At 49.8% G+C, this 23,009-nt stretch overlaps 1 protein-coding gene across 6 annotated transcripts in view; it reads left to right on the forward strand.

The window, feature by feature from the left end:
- The window catches only part of SIL1 (SIL1 nucleotide exchange factor), a 97,822-nt gene that overhangs the window by 22,402 nt on the left and 52,411 nt on the right, over positions 1 to 23,009 (forward strand). For all 6 annotated transcript variants that reach the window (XM_064388003.1, XM_064388006.1, XM_064388008.1 and 3 more), the window contains one exon: positions 1,642 to 1,777. In XM_064388003.1, coding sequence (XP_064244073.1) covers positions 1,642 to 1,777 — 136 coding nt within the window. The remainder of the gene's footprint in view (positions 1 to 1,641; positions 1,778 to 23,009) is intronic.

Genomic DNA, 23,009 nt, shown 5'->3' on the forward strand with positions numbered 1-23,009 from the left:
TGATTGTTCCTGAGGTTTAACCATTTGTTATAATTTGAACAATTGCAAGCCCCTGATGTGCTCAGCAAAAGCAGGAGTTAAGATCTGGTTTCTCGTGTATTTCTGAAATCGCAGTCCCTTTCCACAGCTGAAATAAAAATATTCTATAGGTTTGTCAGCCATCTTTGTGTGTTATCACAATCATGGAATTGTGAAATTGTTTAGGTTGGGAGAGACCTTTATGATCATTGAGTGCAACCTTTAACCCAGTGCTGCCAAGGCCACCACCAACCCACGTCCCCAAGTGCCACATCCACACTGTCATTGCTACTGTGTGTGTTTTGCTCAGGCTGACATTTCTGTTGCTTAGAAAGACTCTTCTAGGCTGGAAATGGATATTTATATGCATAGCATCCAAATTCTGACAGAAAATGTGCATGCATTTTTTCCCAAAGAGTGGAAGAACTGAAGGCAAAATGTGTCCCAGAATTTCCAGTTAACCTCTGAATTTACTTATATTTTTCGCTGTGAAAACATCCTAAGGATTAAGATCCAAACACTTCATGAAGTGAGCTGTAATTCCATCCTAATTGCCAACAATTAGGACTAATCATTCCCTGTAGGTTGGTTATCTCAAATTCTTCAGTGGTGACTGAACTGGTGATCTCAGAAGCTGAAAATATTCCCTTCAGCAGACACTGAGCTGTGGGGATGATGAGCCTGGACCAGTTCATCTGTTCCTGTTGGAACCAGAGCAGCCCAGACCCAGGAATCAGTGCCTGGTGTGAGAGTACAGGTACTTTCTGTGCACTCTCCAGAGTTTTTTATGACTCCCACCGGCTCCCTAGGGAGGCTTTCCATTGAACACCAAGCTTTCCCTCACAGCAAGGATTTTTTTCCCTGCTGTTCTCCCCTATTCTTCCCTTGGTGTAACATCAAGCCGCTCGTGCTGGCTGCTCTCCCACACCTCTGGCAGCCTCGTGCTGCGCTTGCCATGGAGGTGATGATTAAATCCCTGCCTCATTGTTTTAAAAGCCTTGGAGAACACTGGAAGAGGGTGGAGAAGAGGATCCTCACATTTGTATCATGTGGGCAACTCGGTGTGTTTTTTCCCGTGTCCTATTTTGGAAACGGTTGAACTATTTTAGCTGAAATCTTCTCCAAGCCTGAAATAAGTGCATTTAAGAAAAAGAAAAAAAGAACCAAAAACTAACAAAACCCAAAAAAACCCCACCAAACCCCAAACCAACCAACAAGCCTTGAGGCATTCCACTCGTGTGGAAAATTTCAGCTGAAAAAGTTAAAAGTTTGACATATTTTTAGGCAAGGGAAAATGGGGTCTTACAATGTTACACAACCCTAATAGCCAGGGCTCCTGCCTCTGACTGAAATACAGGTGAGGCTCTGTGAGAGCTGGTTTGGAATCTGCAACCTGATCTGGAATAGGAAATAAGCTGCGTTGCTTTGTTCAGCACAAATGTCATGCTAGTTATGCATGTTTAACCTTTAATATACTTTAAATCTAAATTTAACCATGTGGAAAGAATCTCAGATGTAAAAAAAAAAAAAATCTGCTGGCGAGGGAAAAAATTTTGTATTCTCAGCCAGCACTAAATTACCCAGATGCAATTGCTAATGAGCTGAATCTCTTCTCTCCAAAAGGAGTTTGCCCTTACAAAAATAGAAGAGAGCAACATAAAAGATGACAGTGGGAAGGAGCCGGGGACAGAGGATGACGCTGATCCTGAAGACCTGGAAGTGTTTTACCCCACGGATCAGTGGCAAACCCTGCGTCCAGGTAACTGCTGCTGGCTAATTATAGCATGTCTCTGGAACCCACCTGCCAGCACTGACAGGAGCCGTGCAGACACTCCAAGAGCTGTTTGTTCCCATGACAATGTGTGCTTTTGCTGGTGTTCACATAAAGAGAAGGATGCAGTGACCCAGTGCAGGGACTGGAGGCCGTGGGCAAAGCGTCCAAGGAGGGGAGCAGCTGCCCCAGGGCTTTCAGGTCACTGGAGCAGGAGGAGTGGGCTGCCAGCCCCCTTGTAGGTGGGGGGCTGTCTCTGTCACTGGCTCCACAGCCCTTTCTCTCTTCATTTGTCAAGGGCCAGGTTTTATAACATTTGTTGGCACGTGGATTCCCAAGTCTGCTGTGCTCCGCTGTGGTGCTGCTCAGTGGCAAGCTGATTAGGAGCTGTCACTGGAGCACTGCACAGCTTTTTAACAATGGGGTTTCTGTTCCTCGGCTGTTTAAAAGTTATCTTTTATTTCCATCTGTGCAAACCACAAAAAAATCTCTTCCCTTTCTTTGGGTTGGTGTCTTTCATTAGACATGCCTGGGACTCTGTGGTGAGAGGAGCCCAGCAGAGCAGCTTGGCCTCCGTGTGCTGGGAAGTCTCTGGAGGAGCCAAACCCATTCAAACACACACAGATACACGTGTGCATACATATTTAAAAAATTAGCCTGTTGCTGGGGTCCTGAATGAGCTGTTTAATCCACTTGTGCTTTGGTGTTCTGATGTATATGCAGGTGTAATACCTTCCCACCTCACAAGGGTGAACTAAGTAGTAATTAATTTTTATAAAGTGCTCTGAATTTAAGAGCTTTATCCTGTGCTCAGTATTATCATTGAAAGAATAAGTATGGGTTCCATTTGTCTTGAAATTTCTGCCAGATATAGCAGAATGACTTTTCCAAATGTAAATCTTTGTATAACATAAATGGCTACAAAAGCCCCTGCGTTCCACAGAGCTGCAGTATATACTTATATTCCATTTCTGTACCATTATGTATGGAAGGCGTGTGGTGTCCCTGCTCATTTTCCAGCCTGGCAGATCCCCACCAGCTTTGTTGGAGCAGAACATGTACATACTTGCAATCATTAGAAACCTCATTGCAGGGTTTGTTCACAAGCACCTTCTCCACTGCTCGTGTGCCTTATTCTGCTTCATTTTTGTAGTTATTTCCTGTTGGGCACATGCAGTGAAGGGCTTGTGGAAGTGGGGAGCTTGTCAGTATTCACAGAGGAGAGTAATTTTGGTTACTCTTCTAAAGACTTAAATGGTGTCCTGCCTCATGCTCTGACTGCTACAGATCCCAGCACTGGGGACATGGCACAAAGAGGAGCCTGCCTTGGTCTCCTGTTGCCAGCCTGGGTTTCTGTCTCCTGGGGGTTCTTCTGGAGTGAAATCCTGTGAGGACTGGCACTGACACCTTCAGCACGTGTTAGTCAAGGCTGGGGCCCTGCTGCCAGCATGAGCCCATCCCTGTAGCCTCTGGCCCACGCTTTCCCAGTGTGAGCACAGCTCTGGCTGGGCAGGGAGCTGACCTGGCATGAGGGAAGCTGCTGCTGTGGCTGCACAGGGATGTACCTTTTGGTGCTGCAGCAGAGCCACGCACCTTGGCAGCATCTCTCACCCACTGGTTCTGCATCTTGCCGTGTTTTCCATGTGGCTGCACTCACTGGCAGCTGAGCAGAGCCTGCTGGGCTGGGCTCAGAGTTTGCCTTCTGCTGCCCATCTCTCCAGGACACCCCCACTCCCTCTCCCGTTGTATCCCTCTGGCAAACTAGGCCAGTCTCTCTGAGGGAAGCAAATGTTTGAATTTAGAATTTGGATTTACAGTTCTGAACACTGGGAGGGAGTTTGGAGCTGCATTTCCCCCATCTCACTCCTGTTTCAACTTGTTCCTGTTCTGAGCTCACGCAGCATTTTGTGCTTCTCTACAATGGTGCAGCAGCTCATCTTTTATAGATGTATTCCCAGTTTTCCTCTGCTGAGTTTCCAGTTCCCTGTTGCTAATTGCATCAATCCACATTTCCACTGGGACTGCAGCAGTGTCATCAACCTGTAACCTGTCAAATCCCCCCCCAAATTCGATTGTTATTGTGTCTGCAATGCTTTGGGCACTTGTTCCTCGCTGTCTACAGTGTGAGCTGGATTTTGATCAAGTGCTTCCTTGCACTTTGAACATACTTCAAGCTGCTGGAAGTAGCTGGATGCAAACACAGAGAGACAGTTGCCCTAAGAGCTGTGCTGCCTGTAATCTGGAAGCAAGATCAGTTGTCTCTTCTGCCAGGCAGCCGGAGCTGATTTCTCTGGAAAGGTTGGTGAAACTTCCAAAGCCCTTTAACACTTCGTTAGGCATTGCTTCTTTCTCACTTGGTGCTAAATAATGCACCAGGTGCAGGGCTCAGACTGAAGGGAGATGTGTGCCTTGGAGAGGCTTCCAGCACCTCTGCTGTTGGACTTCTGGGCATCATCTGTGGGGCTTTTACTTCTGTCCGTGGTTGGAGTCCACAGGAGCCAGGAGGTTTTTTGGGGTTTAGTGAGTGGGATTGCTGTGTCCTCTGAATGAAGGTTCACACCACTGCTCTGACTCCTCATGTCAGGTAAAAGCTTCCTCTGCTGTCTTTTTTCTTTCAGAATACACTTTCTCCAGGTGACAGTACCCTTGGGAACTGGAACGTATTTTACTTTTGTTATTTGGGCACCAAATTTCTCAATATTTTGTTTAGCATTCCTGATGATGATTGGAAGTTGGATTACTCTGACCATCTAGTTGTATCACTGAGCAGCTGATTTTCTACCAAGCATGGTGGGAAATTTTCCACCCAGCAGTGGCTCCTCTGGGAAGAGTTTGCTGTGAAGATTCAGAGCAAGGATATAAGAGGCAGGGGTTTAATTGGGAAAGGAAAAGGGCATTAACCACCACCCCCCAGCAGTGATGAGTGGAGAGCTGGGGTTGCACAGGGCTCTGCTCTGCCCATGCCTGTGGCAGCAGTGCTTTGCTGCTCCCTAATGTGGCAGAAACCCTCTGGCAGCTTTTCCAGCTGACAGTTGGGAATTAATGAGTCCAGTTTCCAATCCAGATGGACAAGTGAGAACCTCCTCTGCCCAAAATATCAAAATATTTACAGATTGCTCTGCAGACAGGCAGCAGTGGGGCAGAGAAGCTGCCTTTGCTGCAGAGCAGCTCCCTGCAGACTGAGGGATAGAGCAGAGCCTGGCACTGTGACTGGCATGGTGCAGCGTGGATCTCTCTGGGCTTTGGATGGATGTCTCGGGGCAGAGCAGGGAGCTTAGCTGGCCTGCACCTTCAGCTGTGGTTAAAGCTCTGCCTTGCAGAGCTGAACCTGCAGTGACTCCTCGGTGTTTGTGCTGCCCAGAGTAATTTTCTGAAGTGCCCAATTATTTCACAGTTAAAAACCAAGGAGCCATAGCTGCTGCTGCTGATCAGGCTGCCAGAGTGAAGCTGATGTGAACATGCTGTTAGTGCTGCTTCTGCAAAGATGAAACCATCTAATGTTCAGCAGGAAGCCAGTGATACACTGCTTGGCATTTAAATATCCATGGCTGCAGCTCCCAAGGATCCTCAGGCTATCTTTGCTGCTCCTGCTTGTCACAGGTATTCTCCTGTCTCATTTGCTGCTCAAACAAGGTTTTACACCTGTGGAAACACAGTTCTCCAGGTAGCCACATCGGGGAGGTGTTTTCAGAGGCTGCTTTGAAGGACTGGCTGTGGAAAGAGCAGGGCTGAGGATGGGCAATAACCCAGTCCAGTTTCATTGCCAGTCTCTCTTCCAGGAGCTTCTGGTGGCCAAATGAGGCAGCACTGCTTTAAACTGAGAAGAGGTTCGTGAAGCAGGGGGAGGAAGGAGGGATCTGTGCCAGGCCTGTCCCACAGCCCGTGCTGGTGATGTGGTTGCTGCTGAGGGTCCCCTCACACCTTGTCTGTGGGGACCTTGCTCCTGCTGCTCACTGGGATGTCCTGAGCTGCAGCAGCTCTTGCTAATTGCTTTGCTGAATGAATCACTGTCCAAACCATGGGCTTCTTGCTGACCCAGACAGTGGTGGGCAGGTCTCTGAAATATTTATGGCAGCACGGTCAAGAGCGGGCTGTGAAATACAGAGTGAAACCACCAGGGTATGCTCGTTTTTGCAGAGTTTGACGTGTCTAATCCAGGCAATAGGAGCCTCATCACATCAGCACAGATTTGCATGTAGAGGGAAGGCAAATGGAATTTTAAAAACCTCATCTATACTAGATGAAATGCTTCTTCTCCAAGTTTCTTTATAAAATGACTTGTTCCTGATGTGCAGAGGGGAGGAATCTCAACTGTGGAGTTGTTATAATCTTGTTTGGCCAGTGACAGGAGAGCTGGAGGATGATTCCAGCAGGTAGGAAAGGTCAGGCTGACTTGAGAGCAAGTGTTCAGTGCTTGGAAGCTGAGTTATGGTCCCTGGCAGCTCTCCCTCTGCTTGTTTTCAATCTGACCTCTTGCATAGGAGGCTTTTCATCTCCTAAATATATCTTGTGCCTGTCCTTTTTATTGCCAGCTGCTTTCATGGGCTCCTCTCTCAGTTTCCTACCCTCGTGAGCTTTTCTTTGCCGCTCATCTTCACATCACAGGAGGCACAGTGTCCCTAACACTGGCTTGTGCCTAATTCCAAGTCCTTAGCAGAAGTGCCAGGGCTGAAGCTCCAGATGCTGCTCCTGCCTTGCGTGTGCAGGCAGATGTGGCACACCAAGCAGTGCCAGGCAGATGTGGTGCACCAAGCCCATCCTTCATGCCCAAGTCCTGGTCTGGGTAAGAGGGATAGTGATGTTTCCCTCCAGCTGTTGGTGAAAGGAGAGGACTGGGGCTCAGGAGCTGCAGGGCCAGTTGTGGCATTCACAGTCTCTGAAAAAATCCCTTTGCCCAGGATGTTTCTCCTGGGAAGCTGAGAAGCCTCAGAGAAAAGGAAAACAATTCTTATCTCATTTGCTTCTCCTGTGTTGTGCTCATCTGGAATGTGTTTGGAGATTGTTCACCCACAGGTGATTGTTTCATTGGATTCTGGTGTGAGTTGTTTTGACTGTTTGGCCAATCAGTGCCAAGCTGTGTTGGGACTCTGGAGAGAGTCACAAGTTTTCATGATTATCTTTTTAGCATTCAGTAAGTATCCTTTCTGTATTCTTTAGTATAGTATTCTTTAATATACTGTAGTATAATAAGGTAATAAATTAGCCTTCTGAGAACATGGAGTCAGATGCATCATTCCTGTCTTTGTTGGGGATGCCTTGAAAATACACTAGACAGTGAGCAGGCATTCCCAGCCCCCTGCTCCAGCAGGAGGATGTGTCTGAAGGATGCCAGCTCTGGGCAGGGAGACACGGCACGAGTGTCCCACCTTGCAGCTTGGTTTCAGCATTTCTGTAAAGAATTGGGAGCCCCAATTGCATGAATTGGGAGCCAGTTTTTGCCCCCCAAATGCAGGTAAAACTTCTCTTCTGTCATTTCCAGAAATGGCAGTGTCCTGGCAGCACTGGTGTGGTGAGAAAAAGCCCTACCTTGTTTGCTCAGGCTTAGGGGCAGAGTGGGCTTGGGGTGGGTTTTTGGTGTGTCAGGTCAGTCCCGTCCCTTACTGGCCGTGATGTTACTGGTTTCCAACTGGTTACAAAAGTGTTTTGCAGTGATGCTCCTTCTGCCAAAAATTAACTGTGCTTCTGAGCAGCCAGAATAAAAGCCTGAGCTTCTCTAACATGCGGCCATGGACTAGGCTGTGGGCATCACCAAAACAAGTGTGCAGTGCTGTGTTTTCATGAGCCAAGCCATGACTCCTGCTAGTGGTTTGTGGAATTCTGAGCCCTGCAGGGTATTGCAGGTGGTCTGGAATGGTCATAAAGCAGGGGATGAGGTGCTGAGAGTCAAGCAGTGGTTTTAGTGCAACAGGAAGAGGTTAAACTGCAGCTTTCAGAATAATTTTAAACTTCACTTTAATGATATTCAGGCTGCTGGTGGTGTAATAGCAGTAGACATCAGCAGTGGGAACCATTCCTGTGGTTAAATGCACATTGTTTGGTGGGGGGAAGTGCTTTGAAAGAAGAGAGATTGTTTCCCAGAGAAGACATCTCTCATTCCTTGCTTTTATCTCCTTCCTGCCAAGCCAGGGATGCTGTGAGCGTGTGAGCTGCTGAGAGGTGCTTAAATGTGTGCTGGGTGATGAGGAATACCTTGCTCTGGTTTTTATGTGCAAGCAGGCTGGATTTTTTGCAGTAGCTCCAATAACCTTCGTGTGGCTGTTTAGAAGGATGAACCTCATTAAAGAAGAGGTATTTAATAACAGGCTTCTTTTTATCTCTGTCTTTATCTAACAGTCTGCACATTTATTTCAAGCTTGTAACAGTGCTTTGGAAGAAAAATGTTTTCCCTCCTCTAAAATGTTTTGGCAGTGCCTCCAGCCTCGGTTATCTTGAATTTCCAGTTTGGCTATCATCCCTCCTCCATCCAAAGCCAGCAAGCCACAGCAGGCCCATGGCTCCAACATTTTCCTTGGGAAATGGGCAATTTCTGTGGGAATATAGTTTCAAAAGATGGGACTTGGGTCCCAGAGTCACTGAAACTGTTCTGAAGGTTTGCTCAAACATAATCACAGCAACTTCCTCAGGCTTCAAATGTGTGATCTTGTATGGGACAAGCACTGCAGGCACTGCAGTGTTTGCTGCAGGATGTGATTGACCACACACTCTGGGAGAGGCTGGCAGCTCTGGGGACCAGGCATTTCTGCAGAGATTTTTTTTTCCCCCTAAATTTGTTGACTTTATTCAATAATTTCATAAATTAAACCCCGACCTACAGATCTCTTGCAGACATTGTGTTTTCAGCCCACTCTCCTCCTGTATTTGCTGTCATTTGATGGTGGTGATGGAGGCAGCCCCAGCCCTGAGGGGATGCACCATCTTTCCAGCTCCTTCCACATCCGTCCCTTTGGCATTGCTGGCTCTGTATCCAGACCCTGCCCTGGCTGAAGGTTTGCTGGAGCACAGGTGCCTGAGCCTGTGGCCAGGATGACCATTTCTGAGCCCTTTTCCCAGGATGCATGTGGCCATATGCTCCTGGAGAGGCTGGATTTGGGCCCTGGGTCGTGTGCGGCAGTTATTACAAAAGAACGTGGCTGCTCTAGGGGCTAATCCCTGGTTTTTCCTTGCCTTTCAGTCTGGATGATGTACATCCCTTAACCACAGCTTTGCATCATTATCTTTTTCCAAAATTAGGGAGTATTTTCCACGGTCTTGCTCAGGCCCTTCCTCCCTTCAGCTTCCCCCATGGGCTAAGGCCTGACTTACTGAAACTTCCACAGAACTGATTCTGAGTGGGCAAGGACAGAGTCAGAGGATTTTCAGGCAGTCAGCACAGTCAGATGGCTCCTGTGAGGAATATTTCACTTGCTCCTTCACAGTTCCTGCCTGCAAATTGTCCTCTCGCTCAGATGGGGCTCCAGCTTTTTTTTTTTTTTCCTTCTTTTTCTTTCCTAAGTGATTCAATTTTCCATGTATTTATTTACAGGGTCACACAAGCAACAGGTCTGCTTTTTCTGCAGATCCTTCCAGAGCCATGTGCTGTGCCTGCTCCATTTTGGTGCAGAAGCATCTTGCTTCTCTGAGTAAAACTCAGAATATCCATCCAGCTGTCTTGACTGAGCGAGGCATTTTCTGTGAACCCTGCCCTCTGTTCATTTCAGAATCTGCAGGGAATTTGGGACATAAATTAAAAAGCTATTTGATGCTCCTTGAGGCCTAGAAGCTGGTTTTGCATTTGTTCTTACTTGAACACACACTGAGACAAATGGCTCTGCTTTACTGAAGCTGCTTCCTTTAGCATCCTGAGGAAGCTTCCCAGTTAAAAAATAAATATGGCTCTGTTTTTTCAGCCCTGCTGTACCAGCAAAAGCTGGGGAAGGAAATGTAATCTCCTTGGGTCTGTCCTGATGTTTCGTAGAACTAATTCCCATTTATTGGAAGAACTCTTCCACACCAGATTCATGTTTAATTTTTTATTACGTGTTTACATTTTGGAAGGAGTAAGGGTGGCGATGTTGGAAATTCTAATGAGGGACAACATTTCTGATTCAAAAGACTCAGGCTCCTCTCTCCTGATTTTTCTGCCAGCTCCTTAAGACTGCAGGAAGTTTTGCTTGGGTCATTCACTTGCAACAGGATGTTATCTGAATAGAGAATTAATGTATGCAGCCTGTCACTTGGAATTGCTGCTGTTCTGCTGCTGGAGAGCTCCCAGGGTTGCAGAGCCCTTGCAAGCAGCAATATCAGGAATGTGCCTGTGATCCTGCAAAGCCAGAGGAGGAACAGGGAGCTGCAAGTCTCCCTCATCACTGCAGGGTGTGAATAAATAGATCTAATCAACAATTTACATGTTAGCCCCAGACCAGCGTTTATTTTTAGGATGTGTCATTCAGCCTCTGCATCTCAGGCTGGTGGTGTTTCTAAAAGCACCTCTAAGTGATCACAGAGGCTGGATTTTAAGCTGCATTTACATTTTGATAGAATCTGCTGCTTTTCTTATCTGAGACAAAGCCCACCTGATCTTCATTAATTACACTATCATTTCACCTGCTAACCAGGGTGCTACTAATTACAGTTATCTGTCTGTTCTTCACCAGATAATGCACAAAAAATTGTTATCCCTGGCTGTATCTGGATTAGCTGGAGCTGTAAGGGGGTTGCACATGGTGATGGGTTTTACAGGTGGAGTGCAGGTATTTATAGAGTGTCTGAGGGAACGTGGAGGAGTGGCTGCTGTCCCACTGGCTGTGCTGCCATTCCAAGACAGCTCCACAGCAAAACATACAGAAAACACTGCTTAAAGATAGAAAAATCTGGTTACTGCAGGGTGACTAGAGCGGGCCAGCTCCACAAGAGAGGTGGTGGAGTCCTGGGACATCTCAGACCTCTGAGCTCAGGCCTTGGGCTGGAGGGGACACTGCTTGAGCAGGGGCTGATCCCAGGGGTGTTTCCAGCCTCAGCCATCAGGGACTGTCTGATAGTGCCTTTTTTAAGACAGAAATCTCATGGTGGCTTCATAGAGAGCTGCGATCCCTGGTGGTGGTGCTGACTGCTCCCCCACTAACATCAGCTGCAGTCTGAGTGGGGCAAGCACAGAAAGGTCTTCTCTGAAAAGAGGCAGCAGGAAATGTCTGAGCTGCTGGGGAGTTGTGAGTCCAGAGGGCTGCAGGCAGGAGCCAGAGGCTGCAGGGAAGGCACCCCATGAGGGCAGAGCCTTTGCTGGAAGAGAAGTCAAGAGCCTTTCACTTGACTCCTGTTTCATCAGCCTTTCACACACTGATCTCTTCAGATGCTCTCTGAACCTTTGGATTGCTTTCTGAAGGGGAAAGGACTTGTTCTGGAGGAGAAGCAGAGCCAGGCTGCTGAGGAGAGCTGGTAGCTGTCTGCTGGCAAGAGTGGAGGGCCATGGAGACTCGTGCAGCCCAGCTGTGGCCAGAGGGGTGGGCACTGGGTGAGGAGATGTACAATTCTCCTCCATCCGCTGTGAGTGTTCTGAGGCCAAACACACCTGCACTGTTTGTACTGCTTGCTGTACTTGATAAACTGATCTATGTGCGTTTGGGGGGTTTTGTTACTTTTTGTATTCTGAAGAGAACTAAAGATGGTTCACATGATTTCTTTTGTGCCTTCTGCAGTGCAGGTGATGCAGGCAGGGATGGAACAACAGCATGTTTATACTTGTCAAGTCTCCATCCATACCCGAGGAGCTGGCTGAAGCTCAAAGGTGATTTTCTTGCAGGTTTAGAACACTACACCAGCAGGGAGAACAAGAAGCTCAGTGGAGACCATGCTCCAGAAAAAGTGTATCCATGGTCCAAAAGCTAAATATGGAACCATGGAAGTGCACACTGCAGTGGTAGTGGAGCTGGAATGCTGAATGGGGAGGTTTCCTGCCCTTCTGGCACAAGGAACCAGGGGTCCTCTGGTTCTCCATGGTCCTCCGTGAGGAACTCTGGTTCTCCGTGAGGAACTCTGGTTCTCCATGAGGAACTCTGGTTCTCCGTGAGGAACTCTGGTTCTCCATGAGGAACTCTGGTTCTCCGTGAGGAACTCTGGTTCTCTGTGAGGAACTCTGGTTCCCCGTGGTTTTCCACAAGGATGTGTTGATGCCTTGCCCAGAGCTGTGAGAGCAGGCAGTAGTTTCAGGTGGGGTTGCTCTGCTGGCAGGGCCTTGGTGTTCCCAGCAGGGCAGGGCAGGGATGCTCCTGTCCCAGCAGAGCACTGGGCATGCAGGTACCACCCTACAGCAGCTGCTCCTCCTCTGCATCACTTCCAGGGACAAAACTCCTGTCCTGCTGCGTGGCAGGGAGCCCTGCAGAGCCAGCAGAGAGGGGACAGGCTGGGCAGCACTGGTTTAATAATTTTTGCCTGTTCCTGCCATGGAAGCTGTGTGCTGGGTGGAGATGTGTGTGTTTGGGGAGGGCTGGCTCAACCATTAGCTTGTCAGGGTTTGCAACACTGGCAGCTGGGGAGAAAACTGTTATTAAGTGTAACGTGGCACCTTGGAGATGGAAGCATGGGGAGACAATAAATACAGCCTTCCATAATGCCATTTTATGGTGTCACTCTTCAGAATTTATTAAGGCTTAGTTGCAGCCATGCCTGCAGCCTTCTGTGCTGGAATCAGTAAATTGTGTTCATTATCTCCAGCATTTGCTCTGACCTGCTGTGTTTTACAAGGGAGGAGACACTGGAGGCGTGGGGACACCCCAGCTGCTTTCTGCAGCCGTTTCCTTGGTGCCAATCCAGCTTTTCTGGGGTTGCTGGGACACCTCAGGCAGTGTGATGTGTTAGGTGAAGAGAACACTGAGGGACTGAGGACCTGCCAAAATCACCCCAGTTCCATGAGGAGCAGGGAAGGAGCTGTGTGAGGAGGGAGGCCATGGGCACCTTGGAGCGCACTGGCACGTTTGTCACTCCACTGTGGGACCACTCCAGCAGTCTTGGATGTGCTGAGGATATGCTGGAGGTGGAAAAGGGCTCACAGGAGCTCTCTGAAATGCAGCCAGGGAAATGCTACACCCCTGTCTGGTATCCTCTTGCACCAGCTGTTTTCAAATGAAAACACCAGTGAAACTGTGCTCCTTTTGCCCACTTTTTGTCAGGACAAATCCCAGCAGCAGCACGTTTGTGTACCTTCATCCTTATCCTCAGCATTTAGGTCCAGGATGGAGGAAAACAAGTTCAAGCCCAACCTCGTGATAATTTATTATGTTCCATGTGCTTAAGGGCAAAATTTAAGTTGCCAAAAGCAGATGTTTGCATGCTCTTTTTTTAGCTCTCAGAGTACTTTCTGTGTGCTTGATTGATGGACGTCCCTGTTACATTAATAGCTGGGCTTTGCAGAAAGCTGTTATTACCAGGAGAATCTGGTGTGGGTTTCAGTTTTTCTTCTTGCATTGAAAATCCATTATTAATGTCTTTCTGAGGAAAAAAAAAGAAAAAGGTTTCAATTCAGGCATTTTGCTTTGCTTTCTCAGGCTTCTCAACTGTCTTCACAGAGGTGCTTTTAAAATCAATATTACCAGTGTTCTTTATATTTTACTGAGTGGTTGAGGGTTTCTGCATCTTGCTATTGGTTTCTGATTGTACTGCAGGATATGTAGGTGCACACAGGTTGCTCTGTGATGGATAACTTCATATGTGTCTTCCTAATCATCACTGAGTTGCCTTCTGCATGTTCCCTATTGCTGAGCTTGGAAGGCACCAGGAGAGCTCTGAGTGCAATGCCGAGGCACCAAACTTGTGACTGTTCATTTAATTTGGGTTTGGTTTTCAATCAGACACAGGGGTCATGTAAGGCTTGTGGGGTCTCCTCTTTTGTGTTGCCTCTGCAGAGTTCTTCTGCCCTGGCTTCTCAGGCAGCTTTGTGTTCTGTGTTGTAGGAGCAAAAGAAGTCATTGTCCTGGCTTTGTGTGGGGTGGACATAATGGACCTTCAGCTTCAAGCACTGACCTTGGCCCTTGGGGCAGTTCTGGGGCAGATCTCAGCATTTCAGAGGTGCAGAGTCATTGGATCCCAGAATGGTTTGCGTTGGAAAGAAACCTTAAAGCTCATCCAACTCCAACCCCCTGCCATGGCAGGGACACCTGCCACTGTCCCAGGCTGCTCCGAGCCCTTTCCAGCCTGGCCTTGGACACTCCAGGGATGCAGGGGCAGCCACAGCTGCTCTGGGCACCCTGTGCCAGGGCCTGCCCACCCTCCCATAGAACAATTCCTTCTCAATATCCCATCCAGCCCTGCTCTCTGGCAGTGGGAAGCCATTCCCTGTCCACTGCAGGCACCTGTGAAAGTCCAAGTCTCAGTGAAGTAATACAGAAGCCCAGACTGTGTTGGTAACTGCTGTAAAGCTGGATTTCCAGACAGAGGCTCTTGGAGCACATCAGCACTGATGGCACAATCTGTGTGAGAGCTTGTTGGCACCACAGGAAACTGTGAGGAGTGAGAGGACCGTGGCCAGCACGAGTGCTCCAAAATGCTTCCACAGCTCCAGGTGGGCTGTACAAGGGAAGAGCTCTGTGTGTGTGGGCACAGTCCTTCCCAGCTCTGCATGCCCTGGCACAGGCTCCACATCTGCCTGGGGCTGTGGCTGTGCCAACAGGCACTCTGGAGTGGGCTGGGTGTACACAAACCTCTGCTGGCTGGGTTGGGCTGTTTGCTCCTCAGGCTTATCCTGGACAGCCTCCTGCACCTTCAGACGTGGAGGCTACACCTGGTTTCTGAGGAATTGGTTGTTGCAGTTTTCTATCCGTGCTGGGGACCAGGACAAACACTGGCACGGGAGCTGGTTCTGTGTCCCCAGGATAGCAGGGATGGTGGTGGCAGCGCTGGCAGGGGACACAGCAGCCCAGCCCTGCCTGGCATGCAGAACAATTGGCAGGCTCTGACCTTGCCTCTGGAACTCACTTAGCAATTCTGTTGATGTTCTGGAAACGAAAATATAATTCAGGCCACCTTCTCCTCCAAGCTGACCCTGAGAATCTGGGAGAAGAGCTACTGAATAATTAGGGGCTTTTTTTTTTTTAATCCCTTTTGCTGGAGTTACTGCTCAGTGTTGAACTGTGCTCTAAAGTGCCATTAGTTCCCTTGAACTTACTGCTCTGAGTGTACTTAGCATGAATATAATTACGTAACTTGCAGTCTCATTAATCACCGGGGGCTGTGGCACATCCTTGTTGTGCTGTTTTGTGGGTGGCTTGGCTGGTGGGAACCCCCTGGCCAGGGGTGGAGGCTGTGGCTGGAGCATTCCCCCTCTGCTCCTGTGCCTGGTTTAGCTGAGCTTTGTTGTCTCATCCTGCAGGATCTGGAGTGTTTGCCAGCACTGCCATGATTGCAGCCTTGCTGCCGTAGAGGAGAAAAGGGAAAGGTGGGTTTGTCCCAAGGGAGTTTGGCTGGACCACATCCCTGCTGCTGTCCCTGTGATTTTGGTCTGTGGGGTTCCAAAATGCAGAGCCCAGCCTCGTGGCTTTGCAGTGAACACCCGGAGCCTGAGCTCTTGTGCAGGGTCTGCTGCAGGGCTGTTTGATGATGCTGTGCCTCTGTCTCTGTGGCAGAGCTCTCAGTCTTCCTGGCAATGTAAATTCTCCTGGCTGCATGCTAAAATTACACTGAGTTATTGATTTATCTTTGAGAGGATTTCCTTCCCGAGGGACATTTCTGGCTGTTGTAGTGATTTAGTTCTTCTGCAAGTGCAGAATCCGTGGCAGGGCAGAGCCACCCTCCTGCCCTCGAGCCTGCAGCTCAGGGTCGTGCTCCCTCAGGCTTCCTTTGCAAGCTGATTTCTGTTCCAAGGCTGGGACAAGGTTACATGGCTGTTATTTCTGTGTAACAACTGCAAATAAAAGGGCATTTTCAACTTTCCACTGCAGAAGCTGCAAGTCTGGGACAAACCTTTGTGCCGTGGCACCAGCATTATCTTGGGCATGTCTCAAACCCAGCTCCAAGGCTGGCACGTGGGATGTGTGGAGCCATGCCAGCCTTAACACACTCGGACTCCTGGGGACATTTTAGATCCTCAAAGTGGGCTATGATGGGACCAGGAGCATGCTAACACTTCTCTCCTAAAGCTGCAGGGTACAGCCTCTCTTTTCTTTGCTTTCTGTTGACTCACCATGGAGTGTCCCTAAAAAACAGGCCAGGCCAGCTTCTGCTGGTGGTCCTGAGGAAGCCAAGCCAGCTCCCTTCTTCTATCACCAGTTTTCTCCCCTTGGCCCTGAGATCCCACCCCACTAGCTGTGGCTCAGCTGGTGAGCACCATCAGTAGAAGGACCTGACTGTTCAGGACACGGCCAAATGTTTCATCTGCTTTGTGACTGGAAAATGCCCAGCTCTGTGTTCTTGGCTGCCCATTTGAAGCATGTCCCTGTATCTAACCCCACAGTGGATTTGGCACCAATCTCAGCTGCACACTGATAAAATGTGAGGCTGCTTGTGCATGTGGTGTTATGAAGCAGCATCCACCAATTAGGCCCAGGGAGAACGTCAATTTATTTTCCTGTGAACCAAGTGTGGCACAGCTCCTTCCTTTCCTAGTGATCTGTCTGTGAGATAAAACACATCTTTAGTGTCTATCTTAAATACTGCAGTGTTGACAAGTTCTCTTGACAGAAATTAGGCTAATGTCCCTTACGACTGCGTTAGCTGTAGAAACAAGGCTTTAAATTGAAGCTTCGCAAAGCGCGCTCTCCAAGGCATCTCCTTATTCCAGCTTTTATTATCCAAATTTGTTCTCACTCTGCCTTGGCAGCGGGGCTGGCAGGCGGCTCTTCCCATCCATCCTGCTTGTCTCACAGCCAGGCTGGTGGGACCAGCACCTTCCAGGGCTGGACTGGGCAGCACTGGCCAAACACTGCGGAGCCGTGCCCTCGGGTCTGGGGAGGCTCCGGGTTTGGGGGACACCGGTGCTGGGACATGGGTGAGGGGAGCCAGCTGACAGACATCGAGCAGAGATGGGATCCAAGGCAGTCAGCCGCATGCCCTGACAGCAGCACAACATGTCCTGAAACGCTCCCACTGGGAGCTGGAGCTGGGAGAAGGGAGTTTGTGTCGTACACGTCTCATCCTTGCAATTTCAGCACTGAGTTACAGACTCAGAAGCTGAGGACAGGAACAGAGAGGTCTGAGGCCTGGTCATGAACATCCCTTCCTGAGCTTCCTAGCCCTCCCTTGGAAGATAGTTTCCTCTTTTGCTCCTTTACCCTTCTCAAGTTGAGCCCTTTTAGCCTTTAACTCCTCGTTTCCAACACAGGTTAACCATGGCCATTTTAAACCTTCTGATTCTCACACTGGTGTTGGATTATCCCTCCCTATTATGTCCTTTCTGTGCCTCCACATTGCCAGGTTCTTTGGTGGCCATCTCCTGAATCCCTGAGAGAGGAGGAGAGGCTCTCTGAGAGTGACAGATGTGGGAGTCATGATGGTTGATGATGTTCTGGAGGTGCTAACCTCCATCATAGTAAAGAAGCCTCTCTCAAAAGGTATTAAATGCCTAAAATTCCACATAATTAATATCATCCTCAGTTCCTTTTGTCAGGTTCTCAATTCTCCTGGTCAGCTGCCTTGTCCTTCTCTGCCCACATCCTGCATTGATCTTCTCTGAATGTAGCCAAGCCTTCAGCATCCCAGATGGGCTCTCTGGAGTAACAAATAGACCCGAGGAATGACAGTTATTAAATGGATTGTAGCATTGGCTTGGGGATAAATAATGTAGTGAGTTGGAGAGGGTTTAAAACTGGCTTTTGTAAGTAAACTTCTCATGGATGTTGACTTGGGGACAAAGGTCGCTGCAGTGTCTCTGCAGCCTGGTGTGCCATTTGGGAGATGAAATATCAGAGTGTGGCTGGATTCCTTTGGTCTCTCTGTTTCTTCTGCTCGGATCTTTGTGGGATTAAACTCTAAACTGCTGCAGTTCACAGACTCCAAGCCCAGTATCAGAAGAAAAAATAAATCAAGTGCCTCGTATTAAATCGTGAGCACATGGCTCCTGCTGCCCCCGGGCCTGTGGCAACTCACTGCAGTGCCTGCTTTAGACTGGGGAGAAGGGTTTGCTGGGAAAGTGAAAACATGTTGTGCCCACTCTGCAAAAGGACAACCCTTCTTCCTGCCCTGTGGTTATTTTTTTCCTGGTGTGTTTGCTGCTGTTGCACTGCAAGGCAGAGCAGCCCTTCCAGGAGGGAGGTGGGAAGGCAGAGCACTTGGAGGAGCTCTTTGCCACAGGAAGCATCTCCCTCCTGCAGCAGCAGCAGCAGACACACAGGCAGATGCTGCAGCAGTGCCTCCATCAGAGGCACTGTATTTCCCTCTCAAGCCCTCCTGTCACCCCTTCCTTCCCTGAGATCCCTCCTCCCCAGGCACCTCGCTGGCCTCCACCTTCTCTTCCATCACTTCCAGACTTCTCAGGGGGCCCAGGCACCTCATGGGAGGACCACGCTGTGCCCTGTGTGTGGCAGCCACCCCCCTGTCCTCGTGGCTCCCCTGCACGAGAGGGATGAGGTTTGGTGTGTGTTCAGCAGGCTCAGCTCTTGAGCAGGAGGCTGGGCCCATCTTCATCATCCTCACCTTGGCTGCCAGTGAGGGTGGGCGGCAATCCCAGGGACCCGCTCTGGCACTGCCAGCCAGGGCCCTGCCTGTCCCCACGGCACTGCCTGTCCCAGGGGCTCGCCTGCCCCTCCTTCCCTCTTGCTGCAGGAGGTGCAGGAGAAGCCAAGTGGATTTGGCAGGCGGTGAGGAGGGAGCCCAGCCCAGCCTCACGGGTGCCTCTGTTTGAATAGCAGCGTTCAGAGCACTCGGCACCGGCTGATCAGTTGGGAGAACATAAATCCCAGTGCCAAAGGACAGCCCTGGCTCAGGGAAAAGGGTCAGTTGTGAGCACTGTCCAGCCCAATGTCCAAATGGAATGGTGCTTTCACATCTCTGATCAAGGGTTACTTAGTGGAGAGCCCCTTCCTTGTGAGGCTTTGTTCTCTGCTAGCTGTGGATTGAATCACAGGAGGAGGGATTGGATTCTGGCATCACTTTAAAAACATTTTCATTGTTTACTGAGGGGAACAAATTACAGAGAAGACCTCTCAGCACTGTGACAAAAGAGTGCCTCTAAAACCCTTTTCAGCCAAACAAGTGTTTGAGCCGAAGGCCTGATGGATGGTGCTTAGAGATGTGGTTATTGCAGCGAGGTTGGCATTAAAAATGACAGGGTACAAGAAAGTTCTCCCAAGGGCTGCTGTGGGGGTGTGTCTCCCTGTAATCCTGGTGTGAGGAGCCTTATCACCCTGAGTCCACCCAGTGAGCTCTGTGGCATCAGCCACAGGATAGCATAGCACAGCAAGCACCAGTGAGTCACTTCTGTCTTGCTAAATGAGAAACTGCCATGGGATCAGCTCTTTCGGGGTGGCATCACTGGGGCAGGAGAGCTGGAAGTGGATGATCTTTAAGGTCCCTTCCAACCAAACCGTTCCATAATTCTTTTCCTGCCCCTGTTCAAGTGGAGTTCAAGTCCAGCAGAAAGCAGTGCTGCTGCTTTGGGACCTGTGAGGAGCCTGGGCAGGAGCACACCTACTGTTGGGATGTATAGGAACAGGGTGGCTTTGGGGCTCTCCCAGGAATGCCTTTGCTGCCAGCAGCAGTGCTGGGTGTTGAACAGGGGACAGATTCACCCTTGACAAGCTTGAAAGCATTTCAGATGGCTTCTGTCCCTGCTCCACTGCAGCACAGAACAAAGTCAGTGTTGGAGAAGATGTCTTACTTAGATATCACCCTTCTGACAGGTCGATTTCCAGGACGTTTATTAACATAGCTTGGAATGTCACCGAAAGGTTTGTCAGATAAACTAACCAACTGAAGTTATGTCGTGGTTTGACCAGGAAGTGAGTTTCTGAGAAAGTTGTGGTCAAACCAATCAGTGGCCAGATTTGAAATTGGCACCTGGTGTGGCCACTGGGGACCTGGATAGGCCTCTGAGAACACACAGGGGTTAAAAGCAGAGGATTCCCAGAGGGACTCTCTCTTTTGAGTCCCCCAGTGAGTGGATCTGACCTCTCCCCTGCCCGGCTGTGTCTGGGTGGGGCAGGGGAGGCCATGCGGCCTGAGGGGAGGGAGGCTGGAGCCCTGCAAGGTGCAGGGTGGAGGAGACCTGGGATGTCTGGGCAGCCCCCCCGGGAGAGAGTGATAGAGACTGTGCTGGCTTGAAATTTGGTATCTCGTGCTGGCACCATGGCCAGGAGAAGAAGGGGGGGGGGGGCAAGGTGCCCAGCCATGGGCAGACCACGGCTGAGGTTTTAACCCTGTTGGTGCTGAAACAATGGAACTGTAAAAAACACTGATCCTCCCCAGCTGAGAATTGAGAGGGGACAGAGGATGGGCAAATGAGAAGAAGGCTTGAGTGGGTGTAGAAATGCCAGCAGATGAGAAGTGCCCTAGATGGAGGACATGATGGAGTGGCTTTGGCTGGACTTTTCTCTTACATGGCCACAGGATGGAACCAATTTCTTCCTGTAATGCAGAGACTGCACCTTGGGGGAGGCGGTTGGCCGGAAGCCAGGAGTGACAAAGCTGTTGTGAGAAGTAGAGGGAACAGAGACTGATGAGGAGGGCGTGGTGCAGCCCTCTGCCTTCAGCAGAGAAGGATCTCTCTTCATGAGATCCCCCAGGCCCCAGGGGGTGAAATATGGGGGGGACAGTGTCCCAAAGTTGAGAGGTGAAGCAGTGGCAAGAACAGAGATGGCTGAGAAGGGTGTGAGATGCCCTCTGCCTTCAGTGGAGAGGAAGATCTCTGTTCACGAGGCCCCTGGGCCCCAGGGGGTGAAATGGGGGGGACAGGTGTCCCAAATAGTGAGAGGCAGCCACTTCTTGGAACTGGGCAAGGAATTCTTAAAAGGACCTAAGGAGCAGTTTGGATCCATGGGCAGTGGTGAGAGCACTGGACATGGAAGGACAATGGTCACCACGGCAGATCCTCTTTGGGCGGCTGCCACGTGTGACGTGGAAGCACAGGAGGTTCCACTGTGTTTCCTGGGGAGGCCCATGGTGCAAGAGGGAGACTCCTCTCTCCTGGTGAAACTGGGGGGGACATTGTGTGGAGGATGGTATTGGACTGAGAATTGAGTGTTTAGCGGGGTGGGGGGAAGAGGAGTGTTTTGGAGGGTTCCATTGTGGATTGTTGTATGTGGGTTTTTTTCCTTTTTTTCCCTTTTGTCTCGATGTTGTAGATTAATAAAGTGTTGTGTTTTTTCCCCTCCATTTCCAAGTTGGAGCCTGCTTTGTTCTGTTTCCGGGTCACATCTCACAATAACCATTTTGGAAATATATCTTTCATGGGGGCACTGGCATTGTGCCAGGGTCAATCCATGACAAATCCTTACATGAGACTTCCTTGGTTTTGTTGAGGTGCTTTGAACTCTTCATTCAGTCTCTCAACAACTCATCCCATTCAGGCCTTTCTGGAAGAGCCTCTGCAACATCTGTGGCTGGGGGATCAGGCCCTGCCTGCTCCCAATGTGTCTGGGTGTGGAATCCTTTGAATCCCTCAGGGCAATCCCCAGGGCTTTGCTGTGGAAGAATATACTGTAGAGTCTTCACCTAGGCTGAAAGAGAAGACTTCCCCATGGAGCCTTGCACAACACTATGAACCACCCCAGTTCCTTTCCCCATATGTCCCAAATTCTGGTCGTTTCTCCTTTCCCTGATCCCCCATTGGTTGTGGTATCCCTGGTGGCAGGCTCCGTGTCTTCCCTCGAGAGCAATGCCCTTTGTCCTGCCCTTTGTGCCACTCTGGTGCCTTTGGACCATTGGCCACTGACCCCTGCGTAACCTTGTGCACACCACATGGCCAGGTCTTTGTCCCTGATTCCCCTTTGGCATGCTGGAATAAACCTGGGCTGGAATTCATCATACAAAAGGCTCTTCTGCCTCTTGTGGCTGAGCTGGCCATGGTGAGTGTGGTGTGTGGACTTGACTGCTTTCCCTGAATGTTTACCCAGGCAGCTTTTCCACAGGAGATGCTTACTGGGGAAGAGGTAGCAGCAACCACCATCTAAACCCGCGTGTTGCTACATCTGGGTGCCCTGGGAGGCAGAAGGAAGCAGCAGTGCCAATTGTTTGCTCATGCTGTAAGGACAAAACTCCTTTCTTAGGGTTTCCTCTGCAATCCCAGGCAGAGAAGGACATCTCTGTCCTTGTCAGCCCTCTGGGCAATGATCAGACAGAGCAGCAGTGATGAAATCAGGCTGGCACCAGCAGGGCTGGTCACTCGCAGGCAGAGGCAGCCCAGCTCCTCCAGCCCGAGCTGGGCAGCGCCTGGGAGAGGTGGCACCATGGCACTGGGCAAGGTGCATCACCCCAGCAGGTTCATCCTGCTTAGGGAACCCTTTATGAATACGGACAGCAGACAGTTATTCTATAAAAGAGTTTTCTCTCTAATTAATTGCAGTAGGTACCAGAGTCCCTGCTGTTACTGGTTACCTGAGAAATCGAGAGGCAGTGACCAGGCTGGTGCTTCTCTGAGGAGATGCTGCACTCAGCAGGCAGCTGTGTGTGGCTTCCCAGCAGTGGCAGTGGGAGGAAGAGCTGCCCAGGGAGTGGATTTGTAAAGCATTTCTTCCAGCATCACGGGAGTTTGTACTTGGGATGTGCACACAGGTGTCTGAGCTTCCTCCCTGCCTGAGGTGGGGAATGCTGGGGGTGCTGGGGCAGCTGCTGGGGGAGCTTCCAGTGCTGTGAAACCTCTCCACCAGCTATCAGGAGGAGGTGACATAGAGCATATTAATGACATTTTCTAGTGGCACTTAATTTGGAGGAGCAGTGAGTGCCAGACAGTGAACTAATGCAAAAGGCTGTAGCTGAGTGAAAAAAGGACCAAAAGAAATAAAATGAGATTCAGGCTCTGGGACTCTTCTCATCAGTAATCCATCTCTTTCTTACCTGTGTCTGCTACATGTCTTCCTTTTGTGTGTAAAAATGTTCTGTTTTGAAGCAACAAACAATCTGCAGAGTGGTAGGACTTGCCTTTGTAGGAAAGAAAGGAAAAAACACCTGCAGGCTTTGCTGGCTCCTTGCTCAGCAGCTCTAACCAGAGCCTGGGTGTGAGCTGAGCCCCCCAGACTGGGCCTGGCTCCTGTGTTTTCCTCCAAGCACCCTGGTGTGGCACATCCCATCCACCCAGGCACAGCTGGAGTCAGGCACAGTGTCCCCT

The sequence above is a fragment of the Passer domesticus genome, chromosome 13 (assembly GCF_036417665.1).
Source record: "Passer domesticus isolate bPasDom1 chromosome 13, bPasDom1.hap1, whole genome shotgun sequence".
NCBI lineage: Eukaryota > Metazoa > Chordata > Aves > Passeriformes > Passeridae > Passer > Passer domesticus.